This window comes from Candoia aspera, chromosome 15, assembly GCF_035149785.1.
Source record: "Candoia aspera isolate rCanAsp1 chromosome 15, rCanAsp1.hap2, whole genome shotgun sequence".
In the NCBI taxonomy this organism is placed as follows: Eukaryota; Metazoa; Chordata; class Lepidosauria; order Squamata; family Boidae; genus Candoia; species Candoia aspera.
Genome location: NC_086167.1, coordinates 4,147,341 through 4,174,247, shown reverse-complemented (window position 1 = coordinate 4,174,247; position 26,907 = coordinate 4,147,341). Strand labels below are relative to the sequence as shown.

General features: G+C 51.8%; 1 protein-coding gene across 3 annotated transcripts in view; it reads left to right on the top strand.

Annotated features, from left to right (window-relative positions):
* Positions 1–6,930: 6,930 nt before the first annotated feature.
* Positions 6,931–26,907, top strand: part of SMTN (smoothelin) — a 63,889-nt gene continuing 43,912 nt past the window's right edge. For 2 of the 3 annotated variants that reach the window (XM_063315736.1, XM_063315735.1), the window contains exons 1-5: positions 6,949–7,126; positions 22,655–22,815; positions 23,241–23,340; positions 25,047–25,125; positions 25,291–25,394. In XM_063315736.1, the coding sequence (XP_063171806.1) occupies positions 7,076–7,126; positions 22,655–22,815; positions 23,241–23,340; positions 25,047–25,125; positions 25,291–25,394 (495 nt within the window). In that variant the 5' untranslated portion in view covers positions 6,949–7,075. Of the gene's footprint in view, positions 7,127–22,654; positions 22,816–23,240; positions 23,341–25,046; positions 25,126–25,290; positions 25,395–26,907 lie in introns of all 3 variants that reach the window. The other variant, XM_063315734.1, reaches the window with a different exon arrangement.

Below are 26,907 nucleotides of genomic sequence, written 5' to 3'. Positions count from 1 at the left end.
CTGCCAGGGCCCACCCCCACGACCCTGGAAGGGAGGGCCATCTCGTCAGATGTTTCAGGGGGAGGTAGAGGACAGGCCCAATTCCTTCTGACGTTCCTCCAGGGGCGGCCCTCTTCTCTCCTCCCCTGAACCCCTGGTGGAGTTGGAAATCGGGGGAAAGTTATGTACATTCCTCGTTGATATGGGGGCAACTTTCAGTGTCCTCTGTGATGCTCCTTCCCAAGCATATTCGGGACGTCAGGTTCCATGACTGGGATATCAGGAGAAGATCGGCAAGCTGTCATGACCACCCCCTTGCCAGTGGAGGGCCCCGGAATTCCACCCCGAATGGATCACCTCTTCCTAATACTGCCTGAGTGTCCCGTGAACCTCTTGGGCTGGGACCTACTCACTAAATTACAAGCAACTGTCTCCTTTTCCCCTAATGGGTCCGTTTTGACCTTTGCTCCTGATCGGTCTTGTGTGTTCTTCCTGGGTAAAGGGGGCAGAGCAAGCTTGACTCTAGATGAATTACCAGTGGATTCGAAGATCTGGTACTCCGGAACTCCTGGATTTGCCAAATTCTCTATCCCCCACCAGGCTAAACTGTTGCCTGGGGCACTGCTTGTTGCCATCTGGCAATATCCCATTTTGCAAAATGCTAGGAAAGGGATTCAGCCCCTCATTTCCTTGTTTCAACAAACTGGATTACTAGTAGTGTGTGAGTCACCATGGTCCACCCCTATTTTTCCAGTTCCTAAGCCTGACGGAACCTGGAGGTTTGTCCAGCATCTGAGGGAGGTAAACGCCTGAGTGGTTCCCCTCCACCCCGTGGTTGCCAACCCATATACCATTTTGACTACCCTAACCAGGTCACAAGTCTGGTATATGGTGATAGATTTAGAGGATGCATTCTTTTGCATCCCCCTAGCCCAGGAGAGCCAGCCTTTGTTTGCCTTTGAATGGCAGGAGCCCTGTACCCACCAGACCACTCAGTTGACCTGGACCCGGTTACCCCAGGGATATAGGAATAGCCCCACAGTGTTCACAGCAGCCTTAAGACGAGATGTTGCAGAGTTCTCAGCTGCCCCAGCCTCCCTCCTCCAGTATGTAGATGACCTGCTACTAGCAGCTGAGATGAGAGAGGTATGCACCCAAATTGGGATCGGACTTCTGAACCATCTGGCTGAGCAAGGATACACAGTCTCCAAGGGAAAGGTCCAATGGGTTACCCAGGAGGTTCAGTACTTGGGATATGTGACAAAACAGGGCTTTCGCTCTCTACACCCTAGTTGCTTGAGAGCGGTGGCAGCCTTACAAGAGCCCCAAAACCTCAAACAGCTGAGGTCGTTCCTGGGTGTTACTGGGTTTGCTCGTCTGTGGATACCCGGCTACTCCCTGATGGCTAAGCCCTTATACGGCTTGACTCAAAAGGATGTGGCATGGGATTGGACGTGAGAGCACAGACAGGCCTGGGCTGGCCTTAAAAATGCATTAGCTCAAACAGCAGCCCTTGTGCTTCCGGACCAGAGCCGACCCTTTTCTCTCTGTTACCAAGCGACGAAGGTATGCCCTGGGGGTGTTGATCCAACACCTGGGGGTGGAGCGGTTGCCCATGGCCTATTTGTCACGGACTCTGGACCCGGTGACCCTTGGTTGGCCCGCTTGCTTAAGGGCTGTGGCGGCCACGGCCATTCTGATCCAGGAGGCCCAGAAGATAGCTCTGGGAGTGCCTATGAGGGTGTACAACCCCCGCTCAGTAGCCACCCTGTTGGAACAGAAATTACCTGCTGGGCTACTGCGGCCCGGGTATCCAAATACACGAGCTTGATCCTAGAGCAGGAGAACGTTTCCCTGTGCCGCACCAATCAACTCAACCCCGCCACTTTGCTGCCTGTACCCGAGGCACTGAGCCAGCCACATGATTGCCTCCAGGCCCTCGAGACTGTGGTGGGCATCCGCCCAGATCTAGTCACGGAACCCCTCGAACAGGCGGATGGGTGTCTGTGGACTGACGGGTCGTCGTTTGTGGAAAACAGAGTTCATCACACTGGCTTCGCCATCGTTACTGAAGATGGCTTGCTGTACGGGGAAAAGCTGCCGACCCATTTCTCCGCCCAAGCAGCCGAACTGTTGGTGCTCATCAAGGCGTGCGAGCTATCTGAGGGATTTTGAGTGACCATTTTTGTTGATAGCCCCTTTGCCTTCCTAGCGGCCCATACGCATTGTGCTTTGTGGAAGGCCCGGGGTTTCTGCGGGCCTGATGGGAAGCCATTGAAATTCAGGATCCTACTGGAGGAACTTATGAGTGCAATACGAAGACCAAAAGAACTGGCCATTGTCCATTGTCGTGGCCATCAGGCAGGGGACTCTTGGGTCGCAAAAGGCAACCGGGCAGCTGACTTTTTCGCAAGGCAGATGGCCCACGAAGGAACTACCCAAGAATCTCAGCGGATCCTGTCACTTCTCCCTTCCTTCCGACACGAGGACCTCCCACCTCTTTATGATTGGCGCGATGTTTTAGAAAAGGGAGGCTGATGGGAGAAATGGTGGTGGGTCGTCCGCCACTGGATCCAACTACCTAAATATCTCCTGTGGCATGTTGTGAGGTGTGGACATTTGTCCACGCATTGGGGGCCAAAATCGCTGGCCCGATGGCTCCAGCAATACTGCAATCAAGGGTTGAGGGGCATTGCCCGCCGAATCTCAGCTGGATGTACACTATGCCAGGTGAATAACCCCCGAGGTTCCTCCCCTGTACCGTCAGGACACCTGCGGACTGCCACCTACCCAGGGGAAGCATGGCAAGTCGACTTCACCGAACTGCCGCAATATGGCAGGAACAAAAATTTGCTAATTTTTGTAGATATGTTCTCAGGGTGGATTGAAGCATTTCCTACCCGCTCCCAGAAGACCTCAGAAGTGGTAAAGCGTCTGACACAGGACTTAGTGCCTTGACATGGGCTTCCCCAAGGTATCGAGAGTGATAATGGCCCTCATTTCATCACTAATATAGTGCAAAGGGTTGAGAAACGCCTCCAGATCCCTTGGCACCTACACTCCGCCTACCGACCCCAGGCCTCGGCTAAGGTGGAGAGGGCCAATCGTACCCTGAAAACCCAGATAGCCAAACTCTGCCAGGAGACGTCTCTTGCCTGGCCTAAAATCCTGCCCCTAGTGGTAGCTTGTGTCCGAGCCTCACCAAGCTCAAGGCTCAGTCTCTCTCCTGTAAATTCACTCTCGTCACCGAGACCCAGTCCCAGAACACCACTTGGGTGCCGAAATTGGCCAATGAAACCACACCCTTTGCCAACTCCCCGATTAGCTACCTATGGGCATCCCCCTGGAACTTGTTGATACCTTGGGATGCTCCCCCAGGGTTTTACTGGATTTGTGGGAAGGAGGCCTTAGAGCAGTTACCTAAGGAATGGGGAGGGTCCTGCTATTTAGGGGCTCTAAGGCCTAACTTCTTCCTCCTTCCTCGGAACAAGGGAGGTGAGTTAGGAGTCCCAATCTTTGATGACCTTAGGCGAGCTAAACATTCCACCCCCATTAGCACTGATTTAACGGCGGGAGGAAGGCAAGTCTGGGGAAAGGACGATTGGCCGCCAGAACGTATCATTCAGTATTACGGACCGGCCACTTGGGACCAGCACGAGATAACTTATGGGTACTGGACTCCTATATATATATGTTAAATCATATCATTCGGCTCCAGGCGGTTTTAGAAATCATCACCAACCAAACAGCCGAAGCGCTGGTACTGCTGGCCCAACAAAGCACCCAGATGTGCACCGCAATCTACCAGAACCGTTTAGCCCTGGATTACCTCTTAGCAGAAGAGGGGGGCGTATGTGGCAGGCTCAATCTCTCCAATTGTTGCTTGGAGATAGATGATAATAGGAAAGCCATGACCAATATTGCAGATAACATCAGGAAGCTGGCCCACATGCCGGTCCAAACATGGGTCACCAAATGGCCTGATTGGTGGGGCAGCATTTTCAATGGGGCTTGGTGGAAAAAGGTTGCTTTCATCCTCCTCTGCGCAGCAGCAGGGCTCCTTTTTCTCCCTTGCATAGTCCCTTGTTTTATGCCTCTAGTCACCCATGTGGTCCAAGGTATGCAATTTGCTACTATGCCCTCGGACCCCAAGATGGCCGTATCCAGGAGGGGCACGCTTATGCTCGTCAGGGCTCTACCTCCAAGAGATCCCAAAAGGATACCCAAAGATGTCCAGCGGATGCTGCGACAACAGGGTTCTTGTAGATCTGTAGCTCTCTCGTAACCGGACAAGCATGTCCGGAAAAAGGAAAAGGGTGGAATGAAGAGCCGATCTAACTATTGCTATCTCGCTTTTGTAATACACTTGCACCAGGGACAGAGGAGACAAGCAAATTGCTGTTGAGCCGGGGGCAAAGACCTGAGGGTAGCTTTGTGATTGGACCATGCCACCCCTCAGGGGACATGCGTCATGTCTCAGGCACGTATAAAAGCTCCCAATACCTCCATCGTGTGTGTGTCATGCGGTTTCCCAAGTGAAGCCTTTATTGAATGCCCAGCCGTTTGTTTGATCAAATTAACTGTTGTTGAAGTTAAATACGTGTTGTCTGAAGTGTCTACATTGGGAAGTAAAGGTACTTCAGACGTTGGGACTCTACACCAGGCTAGACTGAGAAATTAAAAAAACAACAACTCCAGGGAAGGCAGTGGCAATCCGCTTCTTTGCTGTTGCCAAAACCAAAGCCTAAACGAGCCCACGCGGTCACTGGGAGCTCAACTCGAAGATCTGAGCACTTGAAACACGTTTTGCACATCTTTTTGGAGATGCAAACAAAAGACCCTTATCTTCAATTCACTGTCTGAAAAACTCACACTGTCTAAACACTAGCCCTAATTGTTTGATCCTTCCGGGCTCCCTCCAGATGTATTCGACTTCATCTCCCAGAACCCGCAGCCAGCGCCCTGCTAAAATCCGGACAGCCGCCCGGCAGGCGCGGCTCGCCCGGCGGCTGGCGCGCCAGGGAAGAGGATCCGCGGCGCTGCCTCGAAACGACAGTTCCCGACCTGCCAAGCGCGCCCGCCCGTCGGAAGGCGGGCCGCCTGCTAGAAACAGACCAGTAACGGGAGGGAAGGGGCGCGGCCGGGGCCGTTGGGCGGAGGCGCGCGCTGCCGTTGGCTGGTTCGAGAGAGGGGGCGGATCCCGGGGAGCCTGGGGCTCGGCGGCGCGGCGGGCGCAGCTGCTCAGAGCGGCGGCGGGATCCGGGGCAGCGGGCTCGGGGGATCGCGGCGCTGCGCGTCTGGATGGCTCGGCGCGGCCGGGGGAGGTACGTCGGGCCGGGCCGGGGTCGGGAGCCCATTTCCATTCCGGATTAGGGGGGTCGGGAGGCGGGCGTCCGATTCGGATTGGGTGTGCTGTGCATGGGCTGCTGCGCAGAGGAGGGGCGGGAGGCGGCGAGCCGGAGCTGGCGGCGTGGCAGCGGTTTGGGCGACCTGGATGGAAGCGGAGCGCGGCGGGATCGATCCGCGCTTCTCCCGGCTGGAGCGGAACGGAGCGGGGCGGTCGCGTCGCGTCGGTCGCGGCGAGGCTGGCTGGTCTGGCGTCCAGACCGAGGGTGTTTTGCTGGCTCGGGTTGAGAGGGTTGTGTGGATGCAGCCGACGTGTCTCTGGCACTGCATCGCTTGGGGGCAGGAGGGGGCCTAAGAGACTTGCCCTTCCGAGCTGCTAAGACGCGCTGGGCTAGACGGGGTTGGCCCTGGCTGTGCGAGCCCGGCGGGACTGTCAGCCGAGAGTCCGATGCCTGTGAATCCAGGCAGGTAGGCTAATGTCAGGGATTCACCGGAGAGGGTCACCTGAGGTTTGGAGCGGGTGCGAGCCCTCGATCAGGATTCCGCACCCAGTACTGAAGCATCCGAGGGGGCGTCTGCCGCTGCGTAGTCCAGGTGGCGGTGGGTCACTGAGCAGGCGAACTCAAGGCTGAGCCCCCTCCCTTTCTAGTCCTCTGGGGAAAGCAAGCTAGCCTCTTCTATTTTCTGTTCACACATTACGAACCAGGAGGAAGTGAACCCTGGCTTATTTTGCAGAGCCAGTTTTCTGGGCTTGATGACACTCCCAGCCATAAACTCCCCTCATGGTCTGGAGTCACAAAACACACTAGGAAGGAGAAGAAGTCACTTTGTGGTTTGATATGTTGTGTGAACGCGGCCATTCTCTGTTCTGCTTCCCCTTGAGGATGATGGAGGAATCATGGGAACTCTCAGGATGAAGTTTTGGCTGGTAGTGATGACCCTCAGCCACAGGCCCCTTTTCCCCTTCCTAAGCTTGAGCGCTCCATTGGTCATGCTTGTGTCCTGCCCCATCCCCTTCCCCAGATAGCCTGTGTTCTCCTCTCTACACTCCTGCGAGGTAGGCAGCGGGGAGAGGCAGCAAATGATTTGAGTGAGCTGGATCCACACAGGCAGTGGCCGCCTCATTTCCCTAATGCTCCGTGGTCTTTGGGTATTCATCACTCACTGCTAAGAATGCGCTTGCTGGGGAGGGATGCCAGGGACTGCTGCGGGCGCTCTCTTCCCCAGCCAGGGTTGCCAGTGAAGCCCCGTTGGGTAGCCAGCTGGCAGCGAAGTCACCCGGGGTCTGGCCTGGGTGAGAAATGGCTCTCTGGGGTGCCCTGAGGAAGCGGGCTGGGTTTCAAATCCCCTGGAAAGCAGAGGAGTCACGCAGGGAGGGGGGAACATTCTGGGATGTTTGGAGATAAGATTTTCCTGGAAGTGGAAGGAGTGGAGACCTTCTTGCCCCAGATTCGATCCCAGCTGAGTTTGGCCCTGGGTAACGTCTGTTTGCGGTCCTGGGGTTGGCCGGTTGCCCATCCTTTTGCCCTTCCACAACCTTTGACGAGCCCCGAGCGAAGAGGCTAACCAGCTGATGGCTTTTCGCTCTGTCCCCTGCCTCGGCGGGCGTTTATTCGCTTCCAGAACGCCTCTCGCAAGCCAGCCGTTCGGACCCTGAACTAGCCGCTGGTCTTCAGAGGGACCTCCCTTACTTTCCGTGGCCGGCTGGCTTCTTTGGAGGGAAGGGGGACCAAGGGCGGAGACCGGCAGCATGTCCGAAGAGGCGCTCCTGAGCATGGATGAAGGAACGCTCTGGAAACTGGTGAGTCTCTTTCTCTCACTGTCGCCGCCCTGCTTGGATATCGGACGGTTTGTGGCTTTGGAACTGTGAGCAAACAGAAGGGTTTTCCAGGGTTCTGACTGCCTTTTGTGCAGCGATGCCTCTGGGCGGTTGGATGCCAGACTTTGGGGGAACAAGAGGGCATTTTGCTCACTTTCCTTTTCATCAGTGCGGCTCAGTTCCTCCTGCCCCTTCGGCCCTTTGTGGATTTTTAATGGCTTCACCTGCAGGCACTGCCTGTTTTTCAGTCTCAAATTTGTCGTGTGCTCTCAGGCTATGGCCATGGATAAAAGGGGCAAGTTCACACATTGCACTGAGCAAAGGTTCTGAGCAAGATTTGTTGAACAAGCTGCTGTGGCTAAGTTTATACCCAACATCTGAAGTGGGGCTTTTGAGTGACAATGACCACTCTTGAAAAATAGGCCAAAACTCAATAGACTGCCCTTAGAGGCTCAGAGATGCATGAACCCGTTATCCTTTGAGATGGGTACATGGGATGAGATTGTAGAACATGCTTAAGTTTGTTGATTGTAGATTTGCATGTTGCAAATGTTTAGAAACTACAGGGCTAGTTCATACTAGCCATTAATCCAAAGGCAAGCACACCATAGTGTAGGTTAAGTGGCTCTCACTTAAAGCCACACTTAACTTGGTTACTGAATTACCTGTTTTCTGGGTTCTTGCAGTACATTGAATCATAAGGTAACCAAACCAGCTGGATTCATAAAATGTGCTAAGCCACAAATAGCTAATCAAGATTAATCAATTAACCATGCTCAGTAAAAGCAGCTTCTGGTCTTCAATTGACCTGATGAACAACCCAGGTTATGAATGCAAAGGCATCTGGAAAGCCCCTTGTTGTGCACCATTGTGCGGGCTGTCTGATAAGTGCAAAGCCACACAGGGAAGCCCCCACACATTTGCCACATTTATTTTGATCTCTTTCAAATTCAGTCTTTATTTCACAAGCTTTTATTTTGCAACTTAAATACGTTTGTTTATATTTTGACTGTAGTCCTTATCTGCACTTACCTTTGAGTGCATATGAGTTGACATCTTGGGTTCTGCAACTGGACAAGACTTTGCAACTCCATGTTGTCACAAGATTTTGAAATCCTCCTTTGCGTAATGCTTAGATGTCAAATCCATTGCTGTGAGAAATAGTGATGCAGGAGGAGAATGGCAGTTCTCTACCACTCATCAGTGGCAAAGGGCTCACCTAATTGCTCCTTTACTCACTCCACAGACAAGAAAATAATATCCACCCCAGGCTTGTCTGGCATCTTAGCTTTCATGACACTAAAACCGAGTTTTTGTTTTTTTTTGACATAGCACATTGTGTAAACTTTGCCATTGTGGCTTATAACCCCTGGCTTAGAACAGACTTCCCTAACCTGGATGCCCTCTAGTTGTATGGATTCTAATTCCCAGAATTCTCAGCCATGGCCTTAATAGTTGTGGACTACTGGGAGGAGAGATCTGTTTATCTGAGGGAGGCTCTTTGGTGTGACAGGAACCCAGCACGGTGACTTATTCAACTGACATGTGACGGGCTGATTGCGCAGAATGCTTCCGATCCCTACTGCAACCTGAAATCCTACTAGCTTTGACTCATATAAGATGCTAAAAGAGCAATTTTTAAGTCTAGACAGTGAGCCTTGAACCCCAGACCTGTTCAGCTGGGGTGAATGTGCCACGCCTGTGGCAGGAGGGAAGCATGGCATCTGTGCCATTTTTCAGGCAGAGAGGAGCTCTGCCAGCATCTCCTGTGGAAGGGGTGGCCAGGGTTGGGTCTGACAAATGGGTAACGGTCCTGTTCTCTCCACCCTTCTTTGCATGCCGTAACGGCTGGTTGGTGGACCGGGCTGGGGCTTGGGGACCCTGGCCTGTTGCCCCCTGGCCTGTTACTTACCTTTTGCTATTTGGCAACTCTTTGCAGTGGGTTGGGAGGGTGGTTCAGAGGATTCCTCTGCCAGCACTTCACTGGAAAGTTGGCAGCTGCAATCCTGGCACATCTCAGGAGCTCTAGATGGAGAAGCTGCTATTAACGGTTATGGCAGAAGTTTAATTCCCTCCCTGTCAGGAATCTCACAGGGCTTCATTTCCCAAATCCCCTACGGGGAGGGAACACTGCTGAAGTAATTCCATGTGAAACTGCATGAAAGATGAAAGAATTCAGGGTGTGGTGCTCTAAAAGGCTGCATGCAATGAAAAGGTAAAGTCTCCTTTCAGTTGAGACCAACTTGTGGACCCGGTCGTGCCCTTTCCCTTTCCTTGGGCACAGTTAGGAAGTGGCTGGCCTTCTTCCACTCTAGCTGACAACCCGGAGTTGTGGCTTCCCATTCACTACTAACCAGGTCCAAAGTATTTACTTTTAGGGATCAGCCAAGGCTGGCTTGGTGCTGCTGTCTCTTGCAACAGACAGAGCCGAATTTTGCTTTGTTTCTTTTTTTTATGTGCTGTGGTGTAAATCCCTCCTGTATGTTTTGTACTGGCTGGCATGTTGTGTGGATGCAGCCACTGCTTGGGCTCACACATGCTGAGCTGTGGTTTGCTTAACCCAGTTAGCTGGCTTGGGGCCTGCAACGTGCTAAATGACAGCTTGCAAACTCCAGAGGCTGGAATGGCACAGCGTGCTACTTCACAAGATGGGCAGGTGCCTGGCCTGTCCGGTCCTTGTGGCAGGGGCCGATCAATTCTGCATGCGATTCCGAAAAGTCCTGTTAACGGAGATTGCATTTGAAGGAAGTTTTAATAAGTTAGCTTTTGGAAAGGAAGATTTTAAGAAGGGCAGAAGAGAAATGGAAAGGATCTCAGACATTTCTCTTTCAATTGCAAGTTTTTGACTTGCCACACTCCACCCCTGGGGTTGGGGTGCTCAGATCTAATATAATCAAGGTCTCATTTGCACCCAGAAGGAAAAGGAAAAAATGGGGGGGGGGGAAATTGAACTTTTTCTGTTCTCCAGTGGTCCTGAAGTCCTTCTCCCAGTATAGGCTGTCTGTGGGACTTGGGAGAACTGGGGTGCATGTGTGTCACAAAATAGCTTTGAGGGGAGCTAAGTTCACACGGTGATGAAGTCTACGACAAGACTTTTCAAATCCAACTTTCTCCCAGTATCAGAATCCAGCCCCCCATTTCTGTTTCGTCTTTAAAAATACAACATCTGCATCCCCCCATTGTAGGGTGGCTTTCAACAGACGAACTGGGACTTGGCCACCCCAGCAGAGCCTGTAGCGCAAAGCAGAATGGGGGGTCGTGTTTGGTCCACCTGAAGTCCGGAATGAGAAGAGGAGGCGTCTGTATATATTCTTGGGTTACTTTGATGGAGCCTGGGCTCTCAATGTACTAGAAAGGTATAGTTTGAAAGTGTACCACCTCCCCCACTCCTGATCCAAGGGGGAATCTAATCGCCCCCCCCATATAAAAGTTCTGCTTCCTTAGGAGCCGTTTTTCTTCCGAGCTGGTGTGCGTTTGTGTTCTGCTGCTCTCTCGCACTCACCTGGCCCTGCAGCCTTAGGGAGCCCAGAGCTGCGCACACAAGGGCCCTTTGTGTTCCTTGCTGTTTGTGTATTGGGGGAAGAGCACCAAAATGGGTTTGCAGCAGCCCTGCCCTGCCTGGAAGGGGGGGAGCACTGTTCAAACCTAACGTCGTTGGCTGGAAGGCCCGGCCCTTTCCTCTGCCAGCTGAGGCATCGCCCGCCAGGAAGGTACCGGGAGGCAGGGGACGATGGACTTTTCCTGCAGAGAAGGGGCTGGATTGAGGGGCCCAGGCAGCTCTCAAAGGATGGGGCTGGGGGGCAGGGAGCGGGGATTCCTGTCCTCTTCACTAGTTGGGGGATTCCAGTTCCCATGGGACCCAGCCAGGAGCTGGGCTGCAAGGCGAGCAGGAGCTCCGGTCCCCCAGGCTGGGGCCATATGTGGGGCTTTTCTCTGCTAGGTAGAGAGGTAGGGATGAGAAAAAAAGGCTTCTGCCTGTTCCTTCGTCCCTTCCAGCTATTTTTGTCTGAAGGGGAAATTAGCTTGTTTCAGTACCTGAAAAAAGGGCGTGGCACATTGGCAAAGCACCTGCTTCCCGGATCGGTTCCCAAGTTCGGCTGCTGGGCTCTCGGGGCCCTCCTGGTTGGGCTGGGAAATGCTCTGAACCCTGAAACTGGCATATTGTTCCTCTTCTTTGTGCAGATGTGGCTTAACATGGTTACCAATTTTTCCTGGCTTTGTCTTAGACACCAGTCAGCCGAAGAACCTACCAAACCCTCAGCCAAGCTTAAAATGAGCCAAATTTCTAGGTCTTTCAGCAGGCTGGCTGGGCCAATGAATGGGATGTCCCAAAGCCACCATCCAGGTTTGTCTGAACATGGAGGAGAACCGCAGTTTGCTGGTTGCCTGCTTGGGGGGGGGGGTCATTACATGGGGGGCTCCCATCACCCTCTTTCTGCCTTGTCTCGACCCCCTTCCTCCTACTGAGGATGAAAAAGAAACTTGGATAGTACAGACCATTGCTGGAAGTTCCCCTTTTCTGTCCAACGGCTGGAAGGGGAAATCAGCCATAGGGTTAATCTCCAGCCTTTTGCAGTGTTTCGATGATGCCAGCCCATAATGTGGTGGCTGCTTGGTAGAAGGTATGGTCCATAATAATTCAGTAAGCCATAGCGAAGGCAATGGGTGGGCACTGCTGCTCAACCAGCAAGAAGATAAGATAAGGTAAGATAAGATGATAAGATAAACTTTTATTGTCATTTCACTATACACCAAAGTGTATATTAAAATGAAATTTCGTTGCATTCGCTCAAGCAATAAAATAAGAATACCATAATTACTACAATATGTAATATACATTCATATATATAATACGATATATAATATAATATATATAATATATATAAATTTAATATATATGAATATATAATATATTCACATATATAATATATATACATATATGTAATTTATAGCCTACATATGTAATATATATGTAATATACAGCCTTGAATTCACTTCAGAGGCCTGGTTTTCGCCTTGTTTCTCCTTGGGCCCAAAGGTGGTGATGGTCCAAGCCTGTTTATTTACACCAGTGTAGCTGGGTTGATCCGTCAGGGAGGAGATTGCATGAAGAAGAATCTCATAAAGTGGCTTATTCTCCAAGACTGAGACAATCCCCTTTTTTGCCCAGAGGCCCCGCAAGATCTCCCTCAAATCCATCCTGTACTCTCCCCCAGATCTGAGCTTCCAGAACAGGATTAGCTTGCCTGGACGTGCGAGCATCAGTCTGCACTAATTCGTCTGTGGGATGTAGTTGCATCTTGTGTGCCCAAGTATTTCTCTCCTCCAGACACAACAGGGTGCAGATAAATGTGCAAGGGTGCAAAATCACAAGTGTGAAACCAACATTTGTATAAAGGGACTGTGGTTCTAATCAAATCACTCCTTAATTCTGCATTATGCAAGGTTGTGATTGTGCTCAGCGCTGGTCTGTTGGTCAAAGAAAGGGGACTTCATTTTTTCCTCCTAATTCTCATTTAATAGGAGGCAGGAGAATTTGCATTATTAATTACTTTCAGGGGAGAAGAGCATTTTAGTGAAACTCTCCTGTGATGTTTTTGGACTTCCGCGGAGAGAACACGGCCAAGGGGTGCGTGCAAATGTCCTGTTCGCTGTTCTTCAGTCCGCTCCCCTGGTTTCCCTTCAGCGACAGATGTCCTTGGGGGAACTCCTTCATTCAAACTGGGGAGAGTGGGTGTCCTGGCACCTCCCAGCAGCCCCAGCCAGTACAGCTGTTTGTGTTCTGGAAGGTCAGATCTTCACAATCCTTGATTTGACCCTAACATTGTTTGGCCATAATGTGGCTTACTTGGTTAGGGCTTAATGTCTTGTGAATGCAGCCCTCGTGGTTGGAAAATCATGGTTTACAGTGAGTTGAGAAAAGTGAGCCAATTGTAGCTTTTTCAGCAAATCATGGTTGCCCAAGAAACTGTCACGTGGCTTAGACCGGTTTGGCTTAGGCAACAAATCATGGTTTAAGTGTGGTGGTTTAGCACACTGAAGGAATCCAGTAAGGCTCCAAAGTTGGACAGGCCCATATGCTGGTAAAATTTGCCTAATGTGTGCTTGCACTGCTTCTTGTGGGCTGCCCTTTGCTCAGCATGTGGGGCTTGCTGACGGGAGGGCCCCGTCTTCAAAAGCAGCACCTGCCGCCTGCCTGCCCACCCCGTGTGCGCTTCGCTTCATCCTGCTGCCAGGGACAATCGAGGGGAGCTTTGTTTGTGCTGGGCCGAGTCATTCCCGAGTGCCCAGGGGGCAAGTGGAGCAAGAAGGACAGGCCAGACGCCCTCCCGCCTAGAGGAGGGGAGCCTGCCAGATGCTCCTCGCCTTCCCTGCCTGGATTGCATGCGCTACAGGAGGGCTGCGGGAGAACCAGGAGGGACCTGCACAGCCGTCGTGACTCTCGGGGTCCTGGCCGGTCCTGTTAAAGGCTTGCAGTTGCAGCCCGAAACGCATCTGGAGAGCCCCTAGTGAGGGTGCTACTCCAGACTAGCTTTTGGTGGTCCCACAGTCTTCCTGTGCCTAGACCGAGCAGGTGAGGTTTGCCATGCTAGCAAGTGGTTCAAAAACTTACAGCCTGTTTGTGTATTAAACCTGCTGCTTAAGAAAAAAGAATTTACAGGTAGTCTTTGCTTAATGACTGCCCTGTTTAGTGACCATCCAAAGTTACATTGGTGCTGAAAAAGTAACTTTGCAACCAGTCCTCGCATTTACAACCATCGCAGTGTCTCCGCGGTCACGTGGCTGCCATTTGCGCCCTTCACAGCCGGCTTCCGACAAGCAGAGTCAATGGAGAAGCTGGCAGTAAAACCACAAGTCGTGGTCACGTGTTGTCTTGCTTAACAACCTGCAGTGACTTGCTTAACAACTGAAAGGGTAGTGACATCGTAAGTCCATTGCGGTCATGTGGTGTCTCACTTCATGGTTGTGTGCTTAGTGACGGAGCTGCCGGTCCCAATTGTGGTCATTAAGCAAGGACTACCTGTACTCAAAAGATTTACTGTTCAGCATCAGAAAGTCAAACATGTGGCTCCAACAATTCAATAGTTTGCAGAATTGATTAATATAGATCAGCTATGGATGACTATAATGAATCATGGCTTTCATTTATTGATATACTGTATGTCTGTAAATATACATCTTGTGCATTTTGTTTCATACAGCTTTCTTTTTTCTTTTATTCTTTTTCTTTGGTATTTAGTTAATTAAAAAAGCTCAGTGATTACTGAAGAAGAAAAAAGTTTCTTTATGGTTGCCTTGTGCTAGGAAATGCTTTTTTTTTTTCCTATCAAAGCAGAGATGTGCAGCACTTTTGGGATCATGCAAGGGCTACCTCCTGATACGCGGTCGGGAACCAGGACAAAAAAGTCACTGGAGCTTAGGCGAAAATGAAATTTATTTTAATTTACATAGTAATCAAATTGATATTGCCGTACAGTAATGAAAGACCATTTAAAATAGTTCAGCCGCATTCAGGGCCTTTGAAGGCCGATATTCGTCCCTCTGAAAAGTTAGTAACTATGTGAAGCTGTTCTGTGGATCTTGGTTTGTACTTACAGATAGATCTCCCCATGTTCTTTCTTTCATGGTCTGCCGGCCTCTCCTCCTCTGCTCTGTGGGCCCCCCCGCCTGATGCCAGAGGTCGCTCCAAAGGTCAATCTTTGCGATTGCTGGGCAGCTGAAGGGCAAACTGGATAGAGCTGAGCAGTAAGAGGGCTGAATGTGTTTATGACCGATGAGGAAGGAGGAAGCAATAAAACCTTTGGGCCACTTCCCCATTTTGGCAAACAGGCTTGGCATCTTTGTCTGTGCAAATCTGCAGGGGTGCCAGCACAGGTTGAACGTCGGGGACCTGTGAGGTGGGGTCCTGCTCCGGAAGTGTGTTCCACCCCTGCGGTTGAAGGGTGTTTCTCCCCCAGATGATTGGAGTGGGGACAGAGGAAGAAGCTACCAACTCATGGGAGGAGAAGGACATTTTTCCATCACATGTTGACCTTTAATGTGGCTTACAGATAGTACTCGAACAAACAATTAAAACAAAAAAACCAGGAAACGGTCAATGATACCAGATCGGGTGGGATACCTAGCTGTGACTAGACCATCCATGACCTGTTGGGTCATCGTTTCAGAGATATTTCCTTACCCGATTCCTCAATGTCTTCAACAATGGCAGAGCTTCTAATGTACCTGAAAAGTTCTTTAAAAATCAGGGCGACATTCAGAGATGTATCTGCCTTGAAAGTAGCCCATGTTGAACTGTATAGCACAATCACACTGTAGTGGCTTTCAACTCCCTTCAGGAACTGGGCACATGGGGGAGGGGGGTTAATGGGGGGGGTACCAGGCTGAAACCAGCTGTCCCAACCTGGTGCCCCTCAGGCTGATTGGGCTTCTGGATCCCAGAAGGGCCATATAGCCTGGGCGTTTTGGGCCACGGAGTCAAGTCCAAGTCTCGTAGAGTTTGGAAGGTGGTGCCTCCAGGAAGGCTTAAGTAAGCTGTAGCAAGTCTTTGATCAAGCTAGCTGGGGATGATGGGATGTGTAATCCTGCAGATTTAGAGGCACAGTGTGGAGGGTCCATTAGGGTGTGTATCTGAGGGTGGGGAGGGGGGAGTTTTCCTTCTGTCGCTGGAACTTGAATTTAGTTCCTCCCTTTCCCTCAGCTGCAGCTGCGAGGGAATTAGACCATATAAGGAGAAACTGTCCGTCCTTTTAGGCTTTTTTGCTCCTTCTCTTCCTTTCCCCGCTCCTTCAACTTGGTTTCCCTCCCTGCTGTCCCCCTTCTCTTGTTTGCATTCCTGTTACCGCTTTTTTTGCACCCTCAAGGACCCACATTTGTTTCCAGACTTCTCTCTTTTCTCCCCATTAATCCATTCCTGAGGGTTGGGAGTGGAGGGCCTGCTCTGTGGTGCCACGGGCAGAGGGTGGGGGAGGCAGTGGGGTGGCACTGCTCCAGCGGTCTGGGCAGGGCCAGTGGCAGCAAAGAAGGCAGAGCCCAGCTCGGTGGGAGGCCTCCTCCCTGTTGCGGGTAGAAGGCAGACGCCCCTCAGCCCCTCCCATAGGCTCTGGGGAAACAGAAGGGGATTCTGGCCCCCTCCTCGCACCTGAAACGCTCAGGGTCCCCTGTGCGTGCGTGCCTGTGTCTTGCCTCGGCAGACTGCTCGGATTTACTTGCTGCCGGAATCAGAAATTGGCAGCTCAGCTCAGTGGGTTTTGCACCAGAGCTCCTGCTTGGAAATGGGAAGGGTCTGTGTGTTCCCATTTGCTGCCAGTAGTGGTGGGAGATTCGTCAGCTGCTTCCGGGGCAGTGAGAGACCCTTCTCCACATCAGTGTTAATGCTTTGGTTTGTCCCACACGGTATTTCCTGGCCAGATGCCATCAAACATCTTGGGCTAATAAGCCCGGAATGCCCTTCCAGCTCCATGGAAATGATGGGTGGGTGGGTAGAATGAAAATATATTAAACCCAAAGGTAGGGGAAGGGGTGGCCACAAAGTTTCCTAGCTTGCATTGAATTTCAGCCAAATTCATGATGGGTTGATATGATGGCAATACATTTCCATATTGGAAATGGAACCTCCAGGGTCAGAAACAGTGTACCAGACTTGGCGCATGTGTTCCCAAAGAGAAAGGAAGGATACTTTGTCCAAGATTCTTCTCCAATTCACCCGAATCTCCTCTCGGGCACCTTAAAGGTCCCCTCTGTCACCTTTTAGAGGCTGGGATCCTCCCAGGATCCTCCAAAAAGGCCATGTCTCCTGGGGGATTCTGGGAGCTGAAGTCCACGTATCCAGAGCCTTGACTTTGCTGCTCTGAAACCCATAAGCTTGCTGTGGATGGCTTTACCAAAGTCTCCCCTCCCAGCTTGGCCTACCTCACAGGGTTGTTTGCAGAGTGTAAAATGAGATGATCTCCTGTACCCAGCCGTGACTCCCGTAAACAAATGGCACGATACAGTTGGGAAGCTTGGTGAGAGCTGGGCTTACCCACTGATCAAAGTGGTGACGTGGCTTGCTTGCTCTTGGCTTACTGTGTTGTGTGAACCCAGCCTTTATAAACCATGGTTTGTGCTTTAGCATAATGTGATTTATTCATTATGTTGTGATTTAAGTTGTGAGCCCAAACGCTTAGTTGCCAAGAATCCTCTGTGGCTGGGTTTGTGCCCCTGCCGGGGGAAGACATGACACCTCACCCAGGCATCCTGGGTCACGAACAAAAGAGACCCCGAGATCCGCGGCTGGGTTTCCACACAGTTCGTTCAGTCCTGACTTGACGCCTCGAGAGTCCCTCCGCAGCACTTGCCTGCCACATAAGGCCGTGGGCTATGAACGGCAACGGTTGCGTTCACACGGTTCTAACAAGCCACCTTGTCGCAGGGGAAACAAACACCCAGCAGCCTCCAGTGGGGATTGCCTTGAACTCATGGCCTGGCAGGTCGTTTCTCCGGGATTCCGGTCTGGCCCGGGGCTGTGGCTGAATCCCAGCTACAGAGAACTGCCCCGCTGACCTTGAGGCTCCGCAGCTCTGCCGCAGCTCTGTAACCCGCCTGGGGTGGTCGGCGGGGCTTCGCATCAGATCAGCCCAAGGCTCCCGGGGCTCTGCGGAGTCCAGGAGGAAGGGAGGGGTGAGAATAAGAGCTCCCCACCTAGGCGGGGCTGTTAATAGATTTCTCTTCCTCCCTGGATTCTTCTACCCCACTTTTAAAAATTCCCATCCCAGTGGCTCCCAGGGTCGCTTTTGGCAGCAAACCACACCAGCTGGGGCTGCATTTTTAAACTGCTGCAGCGCAGAAGCTCACGGAACGTGGGCGTGGTGCCTTTTGCTGTTGCTGCTGACCTCGGACTTGAGGCCCCCAGGTCCCCGAGGGGACTGTGCCGACTGCAGAGGAAGAGGGTGGGTGGGTGCAGAGTCCCAACCATCGCCAGTCGGGTGTCTCTCTGCAGATGCACCAGAGGCCAAAGGGGCAGGCCTGTCCTCCGGTGTCAGGAGTGAGAAAGACCAAGACCGGTCGGTCGGTTGTTGCACACTCTGCTCTCCGCTCCCCCATAGCCCAGACCTCTCCCTCATGGTGGGATCCAGATGTCGGTGGGAACTGCAGTTCCCAGAATTCCTCAGTGAGCCTTGCAGTCCCAGCACATCTGGAAGTTGCTACTTTGGAGAAAGGCAGTGCAGCAGCTGTAGACTAGATTCATGCATTGTGTTCAAGTGAACTCTTTTTTTGTTCTTCGACTCCTACAGAACCCCATCAAGTTCTCACAGCAACCTTGGGGTCCGCTGAACAGCGCGAAAAATCCCGTTCTAAATAAACGACTTGGCTTAGAATCCTTCAGAGCTAAACGTACAAGCAGGTTTGTCAACTCCCCAATCTGGCTTGCTTAACTGGTTTATTTAATAAACCACAATTAGCTTGCAACCCATAATGTATGGGTTACCAACCCCATGCAAGCTGAAATAAGACCATTACAGATTGGGGAGTTGACGAACCTGCTTGTACATTTAGCTCTGAAGGATTCTAAGCCAAGTCGTTTATTTAGAACAAGATTTTTCGCGCTGTTCAGCGGACCCCAAGGTTGCTGTGAGAACTTGATGGGGTTCTGTAGGAGTCGAAGAGCAAAAAAAAAGTTCACTTGAACAGTTTTCTATCTCTAGAGCTTAGCCTCTTGACTGGGGCTCCAGAATTTTTTTTTTTTTAACTAACAGGTTCCACAGCCTGAAAAAGTTTGGAAATCCATAGAGCACCGGAACTGAGCAGAGCTCCCAATTATTCTGTTCCGGGTTTTCACCCTATCGGTCTTCACACTGTGATCCCTCCTTAGGGAAACGTTGCTGGCCAATCTCTTGCAAGGCCCTTGGCGGTCTTTCTATAGGACTTGCATGTCAATAAGCCGATTGCATTCCATGGGTTGGAATGTGGTGTAAAGCAACGTGTCTGGCTGTAGAACCAGTTATCTCTTGAACTTCAGGGACCACAGGTGCTGATGACCCCAAACTGACAAATCTAAATGATATTGGGATGATTTCTAGCCAGAAATTTGTTTTGGTTCTGATTTAGGCCCCAAAAGTGCTACTGCTGATTTTTGGAGGAAGTGCAGATCCTTATGTATTGCAAGTTCCCCGAAACAATGCTCGTCGCTGCTTTGTAATTTCAGAAAACTCCCATGGGTTGTGTCCACACGAATTAAGCTGTAATTTGCTTTGCCAGTTAATAAATGGACCTGTTGGGTTCACACCATATGCTGAGCTACAAGCTGCTTCATGGCTTAGCATGAGTGTGCTTAGGAAGCTTGGGCTGCAGAGGGGTTAAGTAAGCCTTGGGGGGGCCTCTGACGTGGGGGCTAATAAGAGACCTGAGGTCATAGTGATCTCGTAGCACAGCTGCTCTCCGAAGCAACCACCGGCCACACGTTTGGAAAGTCTTTCCTGGTCCAGACAAAAGGAAGCAGGAAATGGGCTTTGACGTTGTCCAAGACGGGAAGCGCAGGTCAAGCTCTAGGAAGCCAGGAAATGATCCCAGCTGGATTGCTAAACAACATGGGGGTGAGGGGAGAGAATGGGTCAGGAATGACACAGGGACACCTCATGGAAGATGCTGGTGTGGCTGGGAAGCACAGTTCTGTATCTGCGAAGACTCCCCTGACCCTCTCCTTCAGCCAGACTTGGTGGGTAGCTGATGCCGGTTGCCTTGCGAACCAAAAACTGAGTTAGAAAAGATGCTCCACCCTTGTAAATGGAGGTGGCAGCCACGTTGAGAGCACAGTTGTCGTTTAACAAGGGCTTTTAAAAAGAGTCCCCTAATTTATTTTTTTAAAAGATTGCTTCCCCAGCAGCTCTAGTCCTCTAGTGGGAAAAGTGAGATTCGGCCGCTAGTAAACAAAAGGGTGTAAGCTGTGTAGACCAGCATTTCTCTCTCCTTTCCCCTTTGACATTGTTATATTTTGAAATAAAGCCAGACTGGGGTAAGTTTTGATGCCAGCCAGAAGGACTGGGGGAGTCTGGTTAAAGTGTGAGCTTGTGATTCGCTGCACACGGTTTCTGCCCTTCCACGTTCTTCGGCAGACAGTCCGAACCTGTGTGTGGAACACCACCTTTCCCAACCTGGGATCCCTGCCTGGGCTGCCTTAATGAATAAACCACAATTGGTTAGGTTCTGTTATCCTCTGCCTGATCGTCAAGGGTGCCACCTAGAGTTGTAGTCCAGCACATCTGGAAAGCTCCAAGTTGGACAGGCGACATTAAATGATAAAATCAACACGTTTGTGCTGTCTAGTAAAGTATCTGACGTCTTTCAAAGTTGCAAATTGCGTATCTTGAGGGATTCTTTCCAGCCTCGATTTGTCTCTGTCGCCCTGTGATCACCAGCCCAGATGAGGGGAGGATGAGCTGTCGGTGACTTCCTTCAAGCGGGCTGCGCATTTTTCTGTCCATCGGCTGTAGAATTCAGAGCCCCGAGGCCCCATCCGTCTCTGCAGAGCATGAGTTTAGTGATGTTTCTCGGAGTGGCGCCTCAGCAGAACAAGGGCTGCTGAAGGGCAATTACTCATGTGTTGTTTTGCAGCTCTCTTCCGTCTCTGCTCCGTATGCAAATACACATGCACATTCACTCACAACCTGCTTTCTGCCTCAAAGCACAATTCTTATCTGCCCATCGCATTGCCTCTGAGAGGGCCAGTTAGCTGCTAGCTGACCCATGATGTAAAGTGCGCCTATATGTGGAGGTTCTACTTCATTCAGCACATAGGCCTCCAGTGATGCGCTTGTAGGATGCTGCCAGATGTCCTCCTGCAGAAGTCTGCCTCTGCTTGCAGAATTTCCAAAGTGCATTGTGGAATTGGGGTGACGTGCTGCAGGTTTGGCTTGAGCTGTGCCCTGGGGGGATCTCCTTTGAGTTGCCCTCACCCCTATACTTGTGAAGCATCGGGGAACCCCCAGATAGAAAAGACACCCTGGCTGAGGGTCTGTGGAAAAGGCGGTGCCCAATCTGAGACTCCTGAATCTGTTTGCCGGCAGCTCCCAAGGCTTGTTCCTACATGAGCCACCCTGGTGGCATTTGGCAGGAAGTTCCTGGAGTGAATCCTGAGTACCTGGGATGATTCTTACCCGGAATTTGGTTGGGACGTGATGCTTGGGAGGATAGCGACCTCCTCTCTTAATCACCGGGCGGTTGGGCTTGGGGTTACAGTCACAGAAGGTGGTTGGTTTGGTTCATTCATTCATTCAATTTATCCAATGCCCAATCTTGTGCAATGACGACTCTGGGCGGTTTACAATAAATTAAAGAGTAAAAATTCATTATACAATATAAATATGAATAAATATAAAATATAAAATACAAAATATAAAATATATAATATGAAGTTCAAGATGGTCTTAATGGAATTTACCAGGGCCGCATCACAGTACCAGCCACCTCCACGATCAACTATCCCCCCTCTCACCCCAAGCAAGGTGGCAGAGCCAGGTCTTAACTCCCTTTCTAAAGGCTGGGAGAGTGGGGGCCTGCCTCACCTCTGGGGGTAAGTTATTCCAAAGGGTGGGGGCCACGGCAGAGAAGGCCCTCCTCCTGGACCCTGCCAATCGGCAATTCCTCACGGACAGCATCTGTGACATGCCCTCTCTGCCTGACCAGGTGGGACGGGTCAATGTAGTGGGGGTGAGGCGGTCCCTCAGGTAGCCTGGCCCCATGCCATGTAGGGCTTTAAGGTGAATTGGGCCAGAAGCAGACTGGCGCCCAGTGCAGCTCGCGCAGCAAAGGTGTTATGTGCGCCCTCTTTGGGACTCTTAAGACTGCTTGCGCAGCCGCGTTCTGAACCAGCTGTAGCTTCCGGATACTCTTCAAGGGTAGCCCCATGTGGACCGCATTGCAGTAGTCTATGCGGGAGATGACTAGGGCATGAGTGACTGTTCAGAGGGACTCCCAGTCCAGGAAGGGGTGTAGCTGGCACACAGCGTGAAGCTGTTGCAGCTTGGTGCAAAAAAAGAGAACCATTGTGATCTGTAAGCCATGGCTTAGTGTGATGTGTGAACCCAGGCAGCAAATGGTGATTGAATCAGCCAGCTCTTGTGATCTGTAAACTATGGTTGTGGCCAGCCAGTCATGAATAGAATGGACCATGGTTTAATCTGGTCTCTGAAACCAGAGTTCAAAACTCTGAATTTTGGATAGTACGTCCCAGGCACCCTCTCCTGCGCAATGCAGCGGTGCCCTAGCTGGGACGGCAGAGGCTTTTGGGCCGAGCCCAAGCTTGGAGGCGGTGTGTGCAAGAGCCCATGGATTTAAGCACCGGGGGTTGGCTGGCAGACAGTGGCACTTTGTGCGAACTGCACACTGCACCCATTGTGGGTCTGGCCCAGCCCACCCACTTGGGGTGGCCGAACAGCAACCGGAGCGTGACTCTGCTGGGGTGGGGTCGGCCTCCGCGATGCCCTTGACCTGTCCCCAAATGACCCTCCTCTTGCTCTGCCCCCTCCCCAGCTGGAGGCCACCCTGGACTTGGCCGAGCGCAGGCAGATCCGCTCTGCCATCCGGGAGCTCCGCCGGCAGGAGCTGGAGCGCGACGAGGAGGCCCTGGCGTCCAAGCGCTTCCGGACGGAGCGGAGTGCCGAGCGGCAGGAGAACAAGGAGAACCGGCTGAGGTAAGGGGGGGCAGGGCAGCTTCCCTCTGCACCCCAACTTTCTCTCTGATTATAACCTTCCTGGGCAAAACCCCCGAGAATCTTGCTTGCCGCACTTTTGGCCTGTGTGCAAGAGCTGGTGAGTTGTGGCTGCTCCGGGCAGACGCAGCCGCTCCCTCTTGGGGTGCCTGGCAGGGGCTTGAATGCCTCCCCAAATGCTTGCTTTTCTGGCGGAGAAGAGAGCTTGTGCGCCCTCTCCTGCCCTCCTGCAGCATCGTGCCGGTGATGCTGCCTGACATGATCCGTGGCCCAGAAAGTGGGGGTTCCCTTCCTGGGTGGGGAGGCAGCTCACAGCCAGGGCTCCTCCTCATCTTGGCTCCCCCCCTCAAAGAAACTCGGGTACCTCCCTGAAGTGATGCTCCCCTCTCGGCCTTTGGTTCCTTCAGGTCCTGGCAGCGAGAGGAGGAGCAGCGACAACAGAAGTCTCTGGACGCCCTTTCTAGGAAACTGGAGCCCATCCAGGATGTGGAAGAGCTGACCGCCTTGGTAAGTCCCTGCTGGAACCGGGCCTGGCCCTCTGGGGAGGTCGCTTCCTGGATCCATTCCTGCAGGAGCTCCAGGCGGTATGCCGAGTGTGCCTCCTCCGGTTTTTTCCCAACGCAGCAACCCTGTGTGTCTGGCCCAAAGATGCTCGGGGAATTTCTGTGGCTGAGGACAGGTTTGAGCCTGGATCTCTCTGGCCTGGCTCAGCACTTTAGTTACCACCCTGCGCTGCCCCTTCGGTTCAGGGCTGAGTGGCCTTGGGACCAGTTGGGGGGACAAGCAAACTGTGTCCCCCCCCTGCTTTTCTCCAAAGCTGCTTCTGGGTTGAAATTTTAATACGACAGAAGGGGGAAAATATTGGCTCCCCTAGAGTAGCCGTATATGCTATCTTTTATTGCTTTCATGTTAATTCAATTTATATTGAGAAACTTGGGCTTTTCTCTGGGCCATAAACACTTTTGAGAGCGTGACCTCCACAAGCATTCAAAGCATTTCATGCCAGCTCCCTCTGTCACTCTTGTAAACACTAGTTTCAAAGTTCACAATTTGCCCTTCTTCATGATTGGCTAGCCTGAGTGCGAGGAGCCCAAATTGCCCAGCAGCTGTGCAAGGAGGAAATAAATTAGGCACACCGAGACACCGCCACCCGGAGTGCCAGAGATAACACGTGTCTCGTTATAAAGCCGCCTCTTGAGAGATGAAATTTAAGGAATTGCCCAGACACCAGAAAACAAGGCCAGGTCAGTTTAAGCAGCTGGACTCTCCTGAGACGGTTGCATGTTGTGGGAGGACATCTCGCGTGACAAGTGGAAGCATCACGACACGGTACTGCCGGTTCAGCCTCTGTGGCTCAGTTATGGAGCGATCGGCCATTGTCGCCTTTGGGGACGTTTTTTCGACATCCCAGGCCAGCCATCAGGCGTCCCCCATCCAAGGAAGAGCTGGGGCCAGTCTCACTTAGCATCTGAGATCAGCCGAGATAGAGGGGAGATAATAGAGCAGGGAGAACATCGGAGAGGAGAGGGGCAAGCCAGGAAGCCCCTCATTCCTGGGGGCTGCCCTGCAGGGAGCTGGGTCCCTTGACCCCAAGTGTATTTGTGGCAGGAGTGGGATTTGAACCTGGGCCATCTTGGTTCACAGCTGCAGTTCAGGGCCACGGGGTCCCCCGTTGTCTTGAAGCAGAACCGGAGCACCGTGGCGGAGAGCAGAGGCTCGCCTTTTGAAAACTAAGTGGGGCCTCATTTGCATCAGCGCTTCCCTATTTCTCCGCCACAGTGTGTCTCTATAGGGCAGAAGGCACCGCGGGAGTCCCCAAGGTCTGCTTATGCCCCCCACCAAACCATGGCCAAGCCTCTCTACCAGAGCCTTTCCATAACAAGCGGTGTCAGGTTCTGTTTTTTAAGCTGGCAGTTCATCAAAGTGGGGCCTGACTCTGCTCAGCTTCTTAAGGTCAGCCAAGGTGGGTGAGTCTCTGCTGAGCTGAGCTGAACTCCTGACTTCACAGCCACGTCCACAAGACATCGGCCACAAGGCAGAAGTGGTTTGTTCATCCCTTCCTCCGGGATGTGGCTTTGGCTTCTGCTCTGGGATCTCGTGGTGGTCTCCCATCAATGTATTAACTGGGTCTGACTAGGTTGCAGCCACCTTTCTAGACAGGCCAGTGGGATGGAATGATACGCTTGCACCTTTGCTGACTTTTCTTCCCTTAGCTGAGAGGAACTAGCGAATATGAGGAACGCAAACTAATCCGGGCCGCTATCCGCAAGCTGCGTGCTGAAGAAATTGAGGGTATGTGACACAGCCGGGCTGCACCAGAACGTGGGGTGGGGATGGGGGTGGCACCCCTTTCCAGGAAGGGGTGGAGTGCTGAGATCCCCTGGTCACCACCGTCTTCTAAACAAGATTCCCTGAACAATCCCAGCCTGTTTGAAATGGTTTCTTTTCCCTCTCAAGCTGTGACTTTGGCGGGGAAAGCTTACAATAGCCAGAGGGCTGCTGACACAGCCCTGGCACCCAAGGAGCGAGAAGAAAATGCTGCAGGAGACAGCCGCTTACAGGTGAGCAGGCGCTGCGGCAGGCGCTTAGCAGGAGAACGCAGGGAGGCTCCATCTGTGGTGCGGCATCAGATTTTCCCTTGGGCGTGAGGCATTTTCATCTAGGCAGAAAATCATGCTTGCTGGCCCTCTTAGGTAGCTTTGGGACTGCAGTTCCCAGAATTCCATGCCAGGCTAGTTGGTGCCCAGCTGATAATGTTGGAGTGGACAGCCTGTAGTTTTCTAGAAGCTGCTGTAACTCCCAGCATCTCTGTGATGGCTACACTCCCTAGGGATGTTGGGAATTGTAGTTTAGCAACATGTAGAATTGCCTACCTGAGGGATATGGCAGTTTAGCCAAGTTCTTATAGCATATTACAGGTAGTCCTCATTTAACGACCACAATTGAGACTGGTATTTTGGTTGCTAAGCGAGGTGGTCATTAAGTGAATCTGATCTGATTTTATGACCTTTTTGCAGCGGTCATTAAGCAAATCACAATAGTCATTAAATGAACCATGTGGTTGTTAAGCGAATCACAGGGTTCCCTATTGATTTTGCTTGCCAGAAGCCAGCTGGGAAGTTAGAAAATGGCGATCCTGTGACCACAGGATGCTGCGACAGTCATAAATGCAAACTGGCTGCCACGTGCTCAAATGGTGATCACGTGATTGTGGGGCACTGTGGCGGTCATAAGTGTGAGCACCAGTTGTAAGTTGCTTTTTCCAGCACCGTTGTAAGTCTGAACCATCACTAAATGAATGATCATTAAGTGAGAACTACCTGTAGGTGAGGCTAAAAAAGGTTGGGTAGTTTATCAGGCAGGATATTATGGAAAACCAGCTGTTGTCTTAGAGCATCATACATTGTCTGGGTACCACTGGTGATGTAGACAGGGAAAGGAGGAGGAGGAAGGAGTATGAGGTGTGTGCTCCTCCTTGAGCTATTTATAAAAATAATAAAGGCGGGATAAAAATAAAATAAATAAAATAAAATAGCCATTGGCTTTCGCTAGCCTGGATTGTACTTGTAGTGCGAATACTCCACTTGCTGTGTTTGCACACCATACCTGCGGCTGAGCGAACCCTCTTTTTCTCAGCCAGCTACTTTTCTGTCTTGTACGCTGGACCATCAAGGAATCACACGTGCAGGTTCCGATGCTGTGTTCGCTTCGGCCCGGGCGTGTGGGGTGCTTCGCGTGCTGGGTCGACCAGGTCATTAAATTAAATAGGGCCACAGGGGGGTTCCTCTGTTACATGAATGCCACAAGGGTGGCCTGTTGGTCTGGGACTGCTTATCATGCCCAGTAGCCACAGTCTTTGACTATTAATGGTTCCCCTGTGGAGTCTCTTGGGAATTCTGCTGCCAGCCTGGCATCTGGCAAAGGCAGGACTGCCTGGGCAACTCTGGTCCCTGCGCTCCGGAGGGCACCGTGTTGCAGAAGTCTCCATTGGTTGTGCCTTGAGAACTTGGCCTTCCCTGTTTCCCCCACCAGAGGGCAGCCTCCTCCGCCTAGTTGGCGATTTAGGGCTTCTTT